Genomic DNA, 15,399 nt, shown 5'->3' with positions numbered 1-15,399 from the left:
AACTAGAGAGCCTATACCAAGCCTATACCAAGAGAGCCTATACCAAGGGTGAAGGTAGAAAACTTACCTGGTTGGGGAAACCCATGGGTACCCATATGGACTGCCTAACGGGTTGAGGTTGGGTACAGTTTTTTGGGAAAATTACAGTTGTGGGATGGGTGAGACGTTACTTGTCGGATCGGTAGTTCAAGAAAATATACACCTTGGCACTGGTTTTCTCTTCTTTTGGACATAACTTCCTGGATTCACGCAACTTTTTCCATTACTGCAGTTTGGGGTAGTTTGGATGTGGATAGGTTTGGGTATAGCCTTTCCTGAATCTCCTCCATAATTTAAAACTAAGTGGTGGAGAAGCGCAAACGGGTGTGTAAGGGGCTGCTCCTATTCATCGCGAATGGGCAGCAAGTGGGTACGGACAATCCCATGAGTATGGGTGGATTGGTTACAGGAAACCAGAACCGCGACGGTCTCTAGGTGGAGAACACCAGTCGTTTGTTATGAAGAGCCGAAGAAGTGAATCTATGAATCCTGCAATCTCTGAATCTAGGGGGGGCAAGGTAAAGCGACTGAATCCAAATACAGAGCCTCCGTCACTTCTTCTATAGCTTAATCTAAAGCCTCAGGATCCAGTAAGCTGGTGGTAAAAGGTGGTTATGACTGATAGGAAGCTGATCGCGAACGGTATAACCTAGGGTGGCGGGTTGGGTCAAGAAGTTTATAGGGATTAGATTAAGACGATCCTAGTCATAAAGAGTTCTTGACATAACTCTTCCAGTGCCACACACGATGGACACAACCATGGACAGGGACCTAAAAGACTGGTTTTTAAGGACTCAGTTCGGGTTGGGCATCCACTTCCTGAAACAAGCGCTGCCACGGGCCGGGCCAGCAAGCAACAACAGAATCACTGCAAAACATGTCATGCGTCTTCGCTGCCAGCAAAAGAAGTCAATAACACCAAACACCACGCTAGGATATGCGTCACATCGCACGTCAAAGGCCGACGGACGGCACAATTGTGGCGCGCCGCCGCGAGCCTGGCGCGCTCAGGCTCGCGGCGGGCTGCCATCGCTGGTGCCGTTCAGCGGTGCGGCCTCGATGTGGACCGAGCCGCCGCTGAGACCGTCGTAGCGCACGAGCAGGGCGGGCCGACTGCGGCGGCGCCTCCACCACGGCCGGCGGGGCGATGTCGGCTGGCGCCCGGGACTCCTCCCAGCTGACCTCCTTGATGGGCTCGGCCACGCTGAGCTGCGGCAACAGGTGGGACACGTTTGGTAGGGCGCCTCTGTGTCTCTGTCTCGTCAGATAGCGGGGTGTACATACTCTTTCACATGAGGAGTTTTATGACTCGGTTGAGCGAGAGAAGGTGGGGTTATGTACGTCCGTGAAATAAGCAATTTATTTAGTTATGTGTTCAGATTTCGATGAAAACACGCCAGATAATTAAAAACGGCACGAGGGCACTGTATATGACATTCAATATTCAACAGCACGTGGCCTCCAGGGTCAAATTTAGCGTAAAATGACCAGGCACTCAATGCCGCCCAAAAATTATCAGCCTATTTCAGATCTTTTAAGTACCAGAATTGTCTTCGGCTAATTCGCCTCCGAAAGGTTTGACATCAGAATCATCTTCAGCGACAAAGAGCGGCTTAAAAAAGCTCTCACCTCCCCGGAAAACACTTAAGGGTAAATTTAGGGGCAAGTGATGGCCAACTCCATATCACTAAAAAAGTCACCGGCTGATTCCAGATTTCTGAGCACCGGAACCGTCTTAAGCGCAAAACCTAGCAAAAAAAAAAACAAAACAAAACCAGAGACCCTAAAAACGTCCTGTCCTCTCGAGATCACCCCTTATTGTAAAATTTCAGACCGAAATGCAATCTACATATCACCACAAAGTTTTGTGCTGGTTTCAGATTTGTATGCATCAGAATATTCATCAACGCATAAACCGACGTCCGTCAAAATTCCCGACCTTTCAGTGTCACCATTCAAGGTCAAGGGACAGCGAACTCCATCTCAACCAAATTTGTCGGCCGATAGGCATCATAATCGTCTTGAGCCCTAACATCAAGGTCAAAATCAAGGTCGAGTGCCGAGGACGTCCATATTACCCGAAAGTTATCGGAAAATTTCGGATTTTTAAGCATAAGAATTTTAACTTATGCATGGTATAGCATCCGTCGAATAGTCTTGACCTTTCAATGACACTTTTCTCTTCAAGATCAGATTCATAGCCAACTTAATAAATCATTTTCACCCAAAATCTATATCACCCAAAAGAAAGCGGCTATTTTCGGATTTTTAAGGACTATAATCGTGCTCAGCGCCTAAAACAGCGTCCGAAAGAAGTCATCGCCCCTCAAGACCATCCTTTAAAGGTCAAATGCAAGGTCATAGAAGGGAAATTTAGCATCGCACAAAGACTACTGAACGATTTCAGCGAATGAGCTAGCTTGTCTCGAATGGGGCTCTCCACATCACGCAAGAGTTACCGGTTGACTTGGGATTTTAAGCATCATAATATTCATCCGCATACAAACCAGCGTCCTTCGGTATTTCTCATGTCTCGAGGTCACTCTTCATGGTTAAATACCAGGGAACTATATGTCATAAAAAATCATCAGCTGATAAACGTCAGATTGATCTTCAGAGCGTAAACCAGAATCTGTCAACAAATACTGACCTTTCCAGGTCGCTCTTGAATATCAGATGACAGGGAAGACCATATCACCCATAATTTACGGCTGATTTCGGATTTTTAAGCATCAGAATCTTTTTCAGCGTAGACAGAAGCACCTTTCAAAAACCTCTGACCAAAAACCTGACCTCTGAAGATAACCTTTCGAGGTGATACCCAATGTCAAATGACAGAGATCTTCACATCAACCAAAGTTACAAATACCTGGACTGCAAAATGCATCATTCTTACAACACATTTTTATGCAGGTTTAATCCGAACCGAGGAAATAATTAAAAGGATTTAATTGGAAAATAGATAAGACTGGGACCAGAGCTCACGCTAAGCAGTGCTTGTTGCGTGAGCCCTGACCCATGTCATCCGATCGCGAAATTCCACGTCAGTGGTAGAACGGGCATTACATATATCCAACAGCTTAAAAAACTTGTTGTCCTAGTTATTCAACGAGGAATCAGGCCATTGGTACTACCGACGGCTATAACACTGCTTTTTATTCTTTTAAAATCCGCAGAATGCTTAAATAAAACGAATCATAGGTAATAACATAAAGACAGGTCTTCGCATCATTCAGAGATGATTCGTTATAAATAGAAAATCGATGTGGGGGGGGGGGACAGATTGTAGGTCTCTTGGGGTAGCTGTGCTTTAAAAAAAACACGGCAGGTATGACCTCAACGCACTAAGCGGCTCAGGGATAGTTTGACACGTGGCTTGGTCAAGTGTATTGTCGAAGGCAACAAGAGAACAGTACGGGCACAATGTATAACGATATGTGTGGGACGTGCAGTAGAAAAATATCACATTTTATCTACGTGCACCTCTATGATGTCGCGTTGATATTAGTCAAGGATTTTGGCAATCGGAAGTTATTGGAGAGCTCGGGCTGTCTTTAACTGAAGTGGGGATAGGCTGCTTGTATTTTCGTTTCTCCTGTCTTTCGTAGTAGGTAACCTATGGAAGTGATTCAGTAGCATAGAGAGATCCCATTGATGTCAGTCGGACCGCGTAGCACTATGCAAGGTTCACTGGTGTCGATAACAGTATACCAAAAAACAACATACTGAAATGGTTGCGAACCTGTACAGGCGTTTTCGGCATCGCTGGGTGAATGTTGATAAAGAATATGAATAATAAAATTCTACCTGTTGCCACGAACCAGATCGGTAATCATAAAGCTGTGCATGACGCTTTCACAATGCGTATCAGGCATATTACTAGCAAGCAGTCACTGTCCACGCCGCCACCTTCATGGCACCGAGGTGATAAACTGGCAAGTACCTATTAAATAGCATTCATTGTCAAACGCCTCTTTTGTTGGATATTCCACTCAGTGACATGCTTACATCAATAATCTGGGTTGCTTTGAAATTACCCATGCTTGAATCCAGCATCTTTGTAGAACTAAAGCTTCTATCGTAGGTTTGTTGCCAGGGAGAATGATAAAACCAGTAAGCACCTCGTGCTTTTAAACAAGCCTTCAATCCGTTAGATCTGCTCAACCTGACAACCTCTCAATAACCCAGTCCGGTCCTAATCTGTGTGCCGCCGCCCAAGTTTTCTCGCCCGGCCTAATCCGCCGGATGCATCCGTCCACCACCGCCGATTGATCCAATCCGCGAAGAGCTTTAGCCCGGCCATGGCTTTGTTGTCCTAGAGGATGTGTTCGGCGGGCGGGCGCGGCGCCACTCATGGGCTCTTTCAGCCTGTGTGAGCGGGCGCGCCATCTTGCATGAATATGCCGACCGACATGAAGGCCTGCTACTGCGTAATGATGTCGATCATGCGTTGGCGTGGTCGGTCAGATGGGCGCTGACCCTTGGAATGATGTCGATCATCTAGTGGCGTGGTCGGTCAGATGGGGGATGACCCTTGGCCCTCTTAAATGTAAAACATTCACGGTGACCCTCAGGCGTGCTTCCCGTCCAAGCCAAGTATTTTATCGATAGAACTGAGCTTGAACGTATGTGCAAAATTGTGGACCTTGGCATAACGCTGGATACAAAATTAACCTTCGCTCCTTATGTTTCTTACCCAAGTCAGTACCGGCAGGTCAAAATTCAACCGAAGCACAGTGATGGCTGCGTATTTTGCAAACGTGCGATTTATTGTAACGTGGTCTGGACGGAGGCAGCCAATTCTCACATAGTGCAGGTCGATCGGGTGCAGCCCAAGTGTCTTATTCGGTTACTTATTCACACATTCTCCAGGCAAACAACTTCTCTTATGACAGCCGTCAACTGAATTGCAAAATCGCATCCATAGCAGCACGAAGAGTGCAGCACGATTTGCTCTTTCTGAGAAACATCTTCCAAGGTAAACTGAGCTCTCAAATCTTGCTTAGCTGTTTCCCTTGCTTGTACCGCCTCGATCGGCCCGCACCCGAACTCTGCTCGTTGTACCCCCGCGCCTGTGTGCGGACAGTACATAGCGGTCTTTTTTGGAGACTGCCAAACGTTGGGAACACTAGTGCGGATAAATGTCATGATAATTTTGGCATTTTTAGATTTTAAACGATCACGACGCTTTACGCTTTAAACGATGCTTTAACTCTGTAGCATCTTCACTTAGCTTTGGGATATGCCATCCTACATTTATGTTCATACGACTGTGTACTGTGCGTATTGTATTGTATTGTATTTGTATATCTATATTGTACTGTACGTATTGCATTGTGTGTATTGTATCTTAATTTAAACGACTTCGCCTGTTAGTGGAATGCTGCTCTGTTGGCGATAAAAGAAAATAACAAGGTAATTAAACAAATGACCATGTGACCCATGCTTTTCTTGTTTGCGGTGGCCCATGCTCAATGTCCGTTTCGTAACGTGACAACATTTTACGTGACTCGACATGAAGTGACAGTGTTTGGCGTGATTAGACGTAGAGTGACAGCGGTTGACGTGACTTGATGTGAAGTGATAGAGTTTGACGTGACTTGAAGTGAAGTGACAGCGTTTGACGTGATTTGAGGTGAAGTGACAGCCTTTAAAGCGACTTGACGTGAAGTGACGTGAACTCGTTTTTCCAAACGTTTCTATTAAAGTCGTTCCGACTGCAATTCTTTTTTTCTTTTTTCATGGTACTTTCGGCAAAATGCTGCCTTTTTGGCCATTTTGTATGCGTGAGGTTGATTAGGAGTTTCCGGTGACGCTAAGCAGTCGTGTCAAGCATCGTGTACCCCTTGCGCGAACTTTTACCAACAATCTCAACGCGTTGGATTTCGCTTCAGTGCAGTTTAGGCACACACTATTTTCACTATCCGGCTGATCCGCGAGGATCGGCCCGAGCACTACTCGGCATTGAAAACTCTTCCCTGCGAAAACCTCCTCCTGTGTTCACTGCACGGCATGATAGTCTGAGTGTCTTGGCGACATCTTGCCTGACACCAGCCTGAATCATTATCATGCAAGCGTATCTGCCTACGATTACTAGCTTCACGGCACCTTTCGGGAGCGGGCTTCGCGACCAGCTTCACGGCTGCTCAACACTCTGCCCATGCATTGGTATAATTTCCAAGTTTTTTGTTGCAAGAAACTAACATAAAATTACACATTAGAAGTGGGTTAATATATATATATATATATATATGTATATATATATGTATATATATGTATATATATATATATATATATGTATATATATATATATGTATATATATATATGTATATATATATATATATATAAATACATAGTGTTATATTAAATCACGACACGCTCCATAAATGACAACGGCTGCGTCATCAGACAAAAACACTCGTACAACAAAGCAGATCTCCGTCCCGATCAACGCCCGTCCGCCATCAACGGATTAATCGGATCCGTGAAGCGTTCTATCCTCCTGTCATGCCTGTTTGTCCCAGAGGAAATGTCCGGAGGGTGTGTGAGGCGTCACCCCTGGCTAAAAAGCCTAATCGCTCAATCGCACGGCTAAATTGCTTTTCAGTCATTTCCAGGAAGTGAACGTTAATGCATCTTGATTTAGCACGAGACAGGCGGGAAACTAATCTGCTACAGTTCTCTAAATCCATAATAGTTCGTCCTCTCTGGAATTGGTCCTCAGCTCTGCGAATGCTCTACAACACGTGTAAGCAATGGTAAAATTCGCAAGTTTATTGTAAGAAAGCGATGGTTCTGGGCGTACAGTTGCAACCGTTAACTGTGAGTGCCGACCGTGGGAGCATGCGTCATGGTCGACGATAATGCCTATTTTTTTAGCTTTCCGCTTCCAGTAAACCAACATTTCATTCTCGTCAATCGAATTCGCAATGGACAAGAGAAGCCTTCATGCGGTCGCAATTCCATACTCCAACTCCTTCGGCTACCATTTCGAGTTTACTCTGGGCCCAGTTAAGCACCAGCTGAAGGGAAACCTTGGCAGTGGACAAAGGCTGCTCTGACACATTCCATCGACCAGAGGTATCCCATCCCGTCCCAATCCTTTCCTGCCGCCCAATAGGCGATTACGAGTCCGAAGAACCGAGCCGAGCCGAGCCGGAAGCGGAGCGGCGCAGTCGCGGCTCGCCTTGCCCCCGAGAAAAGACGAGCCGCACACATCGCCGCCTGCCGAGCACACATCGCCCCTCCCTGGCGCGCCGGGGCCGACATTGAGTGACGACTCGGCAAACCGCGGAGGACGGCGCCAGGACCCGGCTGGAAACGCCCCGGGCCACCCGATGCGCCCTGCCGCGGTGACCTACCTCTGCCGCACGCTCAGAGACGCGCTCCCCGCAAGGTTCGCGGAGGACTGTGGGAATGTGTAGCTGAAGCGCAGGAGCAGGCAGCTGAATATTGCTCAGCTGCCGATATGCATCGTATTTCCAGAGTTGTCGAGAGTTGTTCTTTGCATTCGTCTTTGCGGCAAACTGTCACGCGTTCCATCCATTAGGCGCTCCTGTACCGACGTCCCTAACATCGTTGTCACAAATCAAATGTGTAACAGGTGGGATCCAGGGCATCGTCTCATATTATTTACAATTAGCATGTGCTTTCTGCAAGGAGTACAACCAAGTTTCACCTCGCGTGGGTGGTCTCACTCAAGCTCCTAACTGAATGATTGTCGCTCATGTATTCGACCGTTGCGAGCAATCTTTAAACGGCGGGGCGCTCTCGAGAGTAAAAAGCGCGATTCACGCAACAGGTTGGTTTGTCAACGCAAAGTAGCACAGAATCGAAGACTGATAAGACGAGAACCGGGGACCCCACGGGTTTTCATCATTTATAGTTAATTGTTCAGCTCCTAATGTGATGAATGTTCACGCCTTGACCGGTGAAAGATGGCGAGTTCCAGGCCGAGAGTTTGTTACAGCCAAACGCGTGGGCGGCAGCTGTTAAATTGCCTTTGCAAAGACGCTAATGGCGGAGGTGGCTGAAGTCCGATCGGACCCTGCAGCAGGAGCCGCTATTTGTGAATGAGGGATGCTGTAGTCGAGAGCCTCAACTATTGAAGAACATCAGCATGGAAGTAGCAACGCCGATAAAGCGTAGCGAGGCCAAAAAGTACGCGCAAAAATTGCGACAATACTTAACACGACAGTCGAGTTAGACAGGTCTTCAAACGTAGTGCATGTTTGAAATGGAGTATTTCATGTGTGACGTATATTTCAAACCGTCTCCAACAAACCGTACCCGAGCTGTACGTAGACAGCGGAAGACGTTTTGTTTCGATTGACACGACACTGCGCGTGCTTTTCCGAAGAGCGCGGCAACATCTGTACTCTGTTGAACCGCACAGTAGGACCCGACGTTTCCAGATCCATACAGCGCCAGGCCTGCTCACTGGAGCCACGCGATGTCAGGCATCCGCGACAGAGCCACACAACACCATGCTTACCCCTCAGGCACACAACACTATCGGTACTCTTCACGGCCACACAACAGACGTCCTCTCCCAAACAACACAGCACTGGGTATATATAATATGTACACCCGATGCCCCCAATAAATAAATAAATATATATATACATATATATATACATGTATATATATATATATATATTCATTTATACATGTACGCCTAATGGCCAGTATATATATATATATATATATATATATATATATATATATATATATATATATATATAAAGCATTCCCTTCTGGACCACTCGTTAGCAGTCATGCCCTCCTGAACCACCCAGTGTTAGGTGCATACCAGGCAGAGATTCTGAATTTGATCACGGAAACATGTACCATTTTTTCAGCTTTCCCACTCTGAAATAACTTTCCATTGAGCTTCTCACCAGCTGGTATCTTGGTAGGTAAACAGGCCAGCTCCATCAACCTCCAACTATGATAAACAGGATTGGCACATGGTACCCAATCCCACATGAGCTGAGGGCGGATTCTTGGCATAATTCTACCCGCACATGGAGAACTATGAGTGTTCAAATAACGCAATTTTCTGTCTACCTCAGAAGAGGAGCTTCGGTCCGATCGTTCAGCATATAAAGGCGTACATACTATGTCTCCAACACAGCCTACATTATAACAAGCAGCACGCTCTTTCCCTCCCTCTCTCTCTCCCCTCTCTCGTCCTCTCTCTCTATCTCTATCTTTCTTTCTTTCTCCCCCCCTCTCTCTCTCGTTCTTTCTCACGCACACAGCTTACGTTCGTTGTTTGAAAAGCTTCCCTAGTACTATCTCGGGTCAAATCAGGTCAAGTTGGGTCACTTTAAGTCCGATCACTTCGCGTCAGGTTGCGCTACCCTGTCCAGGTCAGGTCGCGATGGATCAAACTAGGTCAGGCCAGCTGACGCCGGGGCCAGATCGGGTCAGATCGGATATGGTCAGGTCAGGCAGGGCCGGGTAGGGTCGGGTCGAGTCAAATCAGGTGAGGTCAGGTCAGGGCGCCTCACCTGACGCGGTGAGCTCCTGTCGGTGACAGACCTGACGAGCGGGGACGTGTTGCGACTCTGTCCGGTCTCCGACGGCCTATCCATCAGAGTAGTGCTCTGCACAGAGCTCCTGCCCATACTTCTAGCGGCAAACAGACACGGTCAGCGCCACGCCGCCCACCTAGCACGGCTTCCGAATGCTGACTTTTTGAGACAGGGCTGGCGAGATTATCACGGAGAACACCATTTAACGCACTGGGCACATCAATTCGCCGCTAGACACTTCATATGCGGCAATATGCGGCTATGCCATAGTGAGCACCTGTGGAACAGCGTCCCCAAGCACATTTGGATGTGCACCGTTTAATGTCCTGCTGATGTAGGCGAGCGCTGGTGTAAACTTAATGACGCGTCGCGTACCACTAAATTTCATCGAAAGCTCGAGGCCAGAACGTCTCACCACACCAGGAATTGGTAAAGGTGCTCCTCCAGCCATTCATCACAATAAAACAGTTTGTGTGGCCTCCGGAAGCGGTGAGGTGCGAGCCTCTGGGACCGCTGCGAATCTAATACGGTCGTACATCACAGACCGAGCTGGAATGGCGGCGTCCTCTGGGAACTCGGCTCGGGCGCGACCGGCCAGCTTCGCCGGAAGCGGCAGGATCGGACCGCTTTGCGGGACTGATCAATAGGTCCACGAGCAGGGAGCGCTTTACGGGGAGCGCCGCAGGAGCCGGGCCCTAGGCAGCGGCGTGACCGAAGGTGCGCATCACGCCGGAGCGGTGACCGCGACCTTTCCGGGTTACCTGTAGCTCTTGCCGTGGTTGGAGCGGCTGCGGCCGGAGTTGGTGGACACGCCCATGTTGGCGTAGCGCCACGTCGCCCAGTGCTTCTTCAGCTCCAGCTTGACCTCGGAACTCATGAAGCAGTACAGGATGGCCACGAAGCAGCCCTGAAGCGGAATCCATGGCGTAGCTGCTGAACACTCGTGTCTGGCGCTGGGCGCTGCTCCTGAGGCGGAATCTGTGCAATATTTAATGTATCCGTCGCCGTCACCAAACAGGCGCCGATCGGACGAGATCGATTCAACGCCGTTCAAACGCGCAAGAGCCGGTGTTGCAGGTCAAAGGACGCCCCATGATAGATAGAACAAAAAGTTGGCCAAAAAGGTGACGGTCTATTCATGTCTCACTTTCTGCCTGTGTGGGGTTACAAGGTGGTGACGGAACTGCGCAAATGCATATGAAGGCTGTGAAATGCGCACGAACCACTTGACGAGGCCATTTTCCAAACGCGCCGGTTGGCTGTCAGAATCTCTCCAAAATTCTTATGACTACGGGCACAATAATCCCAAATGAACATGGGGCGTCCTGTAACCTGCAACACTGACTTTTGAAGTTACCCAGTTAACTTGCTTACTTACTTCTCATTACTTGTTAATTTGCCTGACAGCGCAAACGACGACCTTCATTTGATAATGTTCGCAGCCGCCAGAACCCCCAGTTTGCGGCAATGGCTTTAAGTTCCCGGCGGAACCAAAAAGTTGAAAGTTGCTGCTAAGTTTTTCACATCATCCATCTTGGCCGAAGCATGGTGCATTCATTTGGGAAATCTCCTCTCGGGATCATTTTGCCGGATTTAACTTTGGATCCGAAGAGCACCTGGACCTCAATGTGGAAAGTTAATTCTTCACGCGTACTTAGCTTGGAAAGTGGAAGTTCGGAGCTAATGGGCGAAGTTCTGGGCAAAAATATAGAATATGGAGCGTAGGAACTGATTCAGCACTGCTATTAACATTGGTCATACCTCTGTCTACGGTTCGGCTGGCATTAAATCTAAAAAATATCATTGCCATAATCATAAAACGCAGAAGACTAAGCATTCAGTAATGCACACGAATATCTGGACACACCAGGCAAAGGTGGGAAGTAATCGCGACGCGTGCCTTGCCTTTTAGAAGTGTGCGCTGTTCAGGTCATGATGGGAGACAATAACCATTACAGCATATTTTCACAGTTTCGTTCCGGTCATTAGTGATATCCAGTATGTTCCACCACAGGGGCTGCATTTTCACAAAAAAGTAGGGATGGGCTGATCAGGAAAACTGGCTGAACTATCCAAAAAAGACTCCATAAAACAGATTTCTGGTGTCAAGAAGACCGTAAAAACCGGTTTTTTTGTTCATTCTCACCATGCTTCAGCGTTTCCTCCTGATTCATACCGCAGCTGCGGGACCTGCAAGATGTGCGGACGCGAGGCGACAGGACGCCAAGTTGATGTCGGTGGCCGGCCCCGCGCTTGCACGCCCCGTCCGGCCTGTTCCAGTCCCATCAGGTAAATGTGAGCCTTCGATGACACCAATTTCTTGAAAATGTCAAAATGTCGGGAAACATTCAAGCAAAAGTTTACATCACCATATGGATCCAGTGCCCGACGCTGGAACACATGCGGGATGTTTCAATACAAGACAGGAGCTGTGAATTTGAAATACCGATTTCCGCTGACCAGAGATTGCCAATACGGCGTGGAACACGGGACGAGATATCCCGCGAGGACACGGCAGACTTAAGCCGAAGGGAAAGCCAGACATCCCCATGCCTCAGATCCAGCTAAGCCAAGGCTTTGTCGACCATACGTCGCATCATCGTCGTTTCTGAAGGCCAAAGCTTACGCCCGGTGAGGTTATTTTGTTGACATTGGCTATAGCTGGAAACAGCCTTCTTTCGGTAGCTATGTCCTACGAGTGTGAAAATGGTACTGATGCAATTATTGAAGCCATCGGAGATGACAAGAATTTTCGGCCAGATTTGTCCAGCGATTATGAAACCTGGTTTAGAATTCCAATGATGCGCATTTAGATCAAAACGCGACCGCGGGCTACCAACAGATGGTGCAAAGAGGGCATGCTGTAAACTGATTCTAGATGCGTGGCGTTCACGAAAATGCAGAAAATTTCCCTGACACCAGTACGCTAGGTTTCGACATACACTGCTATTAGTTTTCGTTAATCTTGTCCCACATAATCTCCGTAAGTACCGTACATGTTTTTGACATTCGAACTCTTTTTCCAGGCTAAGCCAGCCTGCAAATATTGGTCATGGTTTGGAAGAGGTGTGACAGGAGCGGGACAACAAAAATAGTTTGCGATATGCGGCAGCTTTTAGTTGCATGCAAGCCGGTTTAGGCTATATGGGTTGTATAAGTTTGGAAAATTTCTTACCACGAACATCACAGTTCAAGGACATTACACGAACATTTCAAGCATTCCAGTTACTCAGGCTCTCCCGTCCCGTCACCTAATACGCGGTACTGTGCTAAAACTGCCCGGAACACCGGAGGTTAAACTGAAAAGTTTCGATGAAACGTACTCCAAGCTCCCCACGGCGTGGGCTGGCGCGCTGGTGCGAGCAGGTGGTCAGCAGCTGGCCCGCGCGGCCGACGCTTCCCGAACTGAACACCTGGCCGCGTTGACGCAGCACGTGCCGTCGACTTTTCGGGACTGGACGACCTCCACAAGTACAAGGACCAGCCTATGTCACGGTCACGCGACCGACGCACGCACAGTGCGTCTACGGTGACGGTCGCAGCAGGACCCCAGCGGCGCGGACAAACGGGGCGGATATGTGCGAAGTTCGACCAAGCACACACAGCGTTTGACTGCCCGTCTGTAGGGGCCAGCGTCGGCGGTCGCCCCGAGGCAGTGCCACACCATAGACCGTGCCGGGTCTGCCCGGCTGACGGACAAGTGGCGCGCGCTGCCTGTTTAAAAGGCCGCACGAGGCGACACCGCGGCTCTAAGAGGGACGTCATCCAATGTTTCAAGGAGTCCCGCGGATGTTCTCGCCTCAGTTGGCCGGTGTTGCCAGACCCAGCAGAGGATAGCCCTACACACGTCGGCACCATGTGCGCAGCCACCAGCACCAGCGCCATGCTGCAAATAATGCCGCTGACCGTCCGTGGCCCTTGAGGACCCGCGGGCGGCAGATGGTCCGCCACAGCGTGCCACCTGCGCCGTGCTGGACCTCGGCAGAGAGGGGTCCGCGGTCACCGAGGAGCTGACGTCGGACCTGGGGCTACAGGGCCCGCACCGGGCCCCTGCGTCTGGGCACCATTGCTCGGTCGCTCAGGGTACGTCTCCAAATGCGCCAAGTGCATATGCAACCACAGAAGCGGAACGAAATCTCTCCCATCAGTGGCGTCCGCACAACGTCAGGCATCAAACGTGTCTGGGCCAGCGAAAAGTAGACGACGAAGGAGCGGAAGTGACCTCAAGCTGTTGACCTCAACTTGGCAGAGGTCACGTCAAAGGCAGTTGGACTTGCCCATCGCAAACGATGCAATCCATCCCCATTGCACCTCCACACGCGCGACAGTGACCCTCCGGCGCTCCCTGGGCCGTGATAACTCGCCGCGGTCGGTCGGTGGCACGAAAGCCTCCCGGGCACTTCATGAGGCCACAGTACGTAAACTGCCCCGAGTGACCGAGGACTCGGAAGCCACAGCGGACCGACGAGCGCGCCGGCACTGGCGGCGCTGCGGCGCGTTACGGCGGTGCGCCGCTCGACGACGGTCCTCCGCCGCGGACGGGCGGCGCTGCGGCGCGTTACGGCGGTGCGCCGCTCGACGACAGTCCTCCGCCGGGACTGGCGGCGCTGCGGCGCATTACGACGGTGCGCCGCTCGACGACGGTCCTCCGCCGGGACTGGCGGCGCTGCGGCGCGTTACGGCGGTGCGCCGCTCGACGACAGTCCTCCGCCGGGACTGGCGGCGCTGCGGCGCATTACGACGGTGCGCCGCTCGACGACAGTCCTCCGCCGGGACTGGCGGCGCTGCGGCGCGTTACGGCGGTGCGCCGCTCGACGACGGTCCTCCGCCGGGACTGGCGGCGCTGCGGCGCGTTACGGCGGTGCGCCGCTCGACGACAGTCCTCCGCCGGGACCGAACCTGACTGAGTCCCGTCGGAGTCCTGACGCCGCTCCCTCAGCCTGCTCTACGACCCCTGTGGTGAGGTGACGCCCGAGAGAAGCCGCCCAACATCATCAAATGCAGGCGTTGGTCCTTTGAACGACTCCATCTCTCTGCTCGACCGATAACGCCCCGCGGCAGTGCGCCGAAGACCCGCTGAGCTTGTCCGGCAGCAGCCTCAGCCGTGCACTCGCGAGTCTACGTAGACGATGATCTGAACTTGCTGGAAAACGTCAACGAAGCCGCCACATTGCAGGCCATCTAGCGGTGCGGGTGCGAGTGGCACGCGACAATCGCAGGCCATAAACTGACGGCCGTCTTGCGGCTGTCGATCAGCGTTCTTCCCAGACTGGGTCACTTCAAGGTCGACCGGTGCCGCCGAACCGACGGAACTCCCGACGGACAAACAGCTGCCGGAATTCGGCGACGCATCTGAGCTGGCGGCCGGCGCGGCCGCCTACTTCCGGCTGGAGTACGAGGGTGGGGAGCTCAACACGTCGGTCGTCATGGCCGAAAAACGGACCGCTGCCGTCCGGTAGATTAGCGCCCTACGCCTGGAACTGACCGCTGCCGTCCGGTAGATTAGCGCCCTACGCCTGGAACTGCAAGTTTCTGTCGCGTCGCGGAGCTCGTCCGGCGCGAGCATGACATCCGCATAGACACCTGAACGGCATGTGACGAACAGCCCCGAACTGGGTCGGCCCTGTCCTGCGCCATGGAGGCGGCCGTGGCGACACCAGCCGCTCTGTCGACCGAGCGACTGGCAGCGGCCATCAACGGGCCCCGGCTCGCGTGTGCGCATGGCTACCGGCCGGGCGCGGCCACCCGCTGCAGGCCCTGCTCCAGAGTCTGCCCCAGTGCCCACGGAGCAGGCGCTGCTCGTGCCACTCGAGCTTTGGG

The 15,399-nt window shown here is 50.9% G+C and overlaps 2 protein-coding genes across 2 annotated transcripts in view; one reads left to right on the top strand and one right to left on the bottom strand.

Moving 5' to 3' along the window:
- Positions 1-833: 833 nt before the first annotated feature.
- LOC119097354 (parathyroid hormone/parathyroid hormone-related peptide receptor-like) lies at positions 834-11,112 on the bottom strand. Its single transcript, XM_037220401.1, has 5 exons — positions 11,104-11,112; positions 10,341-10,486; positions 9,556-9,676; positions 1,181-1,248; positions 834-858 (listed from the first exon to the last, which is right to left on the bottom strand). The coding sequence occupies exons 1-5, from the start codon at positions 11,110-11,112 to the stop codon at positions 834-836; spliced, it is 369 nt and encodes a 122-aa protein (XP_037076296.1).
- Positions 11,113-12,266: 1,154 nt separating this feature from the next.
- The window catches only part of LOC119097353 (uncharacterized), a 6,433-nt gene continuing 3,300 nt past the window's right edge, over positions 12,267-15,399 (top strand). The window contains exons 1-4 of the mRNA XM_037220400.1: positions 12,267-12,288; positions 13,011-13,097; positions 13,519-13,662; positions 14,836-14,979. Coding sequence (XP_037076295.1) covers positions 12,267-12,288; positions 13,011-13,097; positions 13,519-13,662; positions 14,836-14,979 — 397 coding nt within the window. The remainder of the gene's footprint in view (positions 12,289-13,010; positions 13,098-13,518; positions 13,663-14,835; positions 14,980-15,399) is intronic.

This window comes from Pollicipes pollicipes, unplaced genomic scaffold (genome assembly GCF_011947565.3).
Source record: "Pollicipes pollicipes isolate AB1234 unplaced genomic scaffold, Ppol_2.1 Scaffold_4295;HRSCAF=5057_pilon_pilon_pilon, whole genome shotgun sequence".
Classification (NCBI taxonomy): Eukaryota; Metazoa; Arthropoda; class Thecostraca; order Pollicipedomorpha; family Pollicipedidae; genus Pollicipes; species Pollicipes pollicipes.
This window is presented reverse-complemented; position numbering and strand designations above follow the sequence as displayed.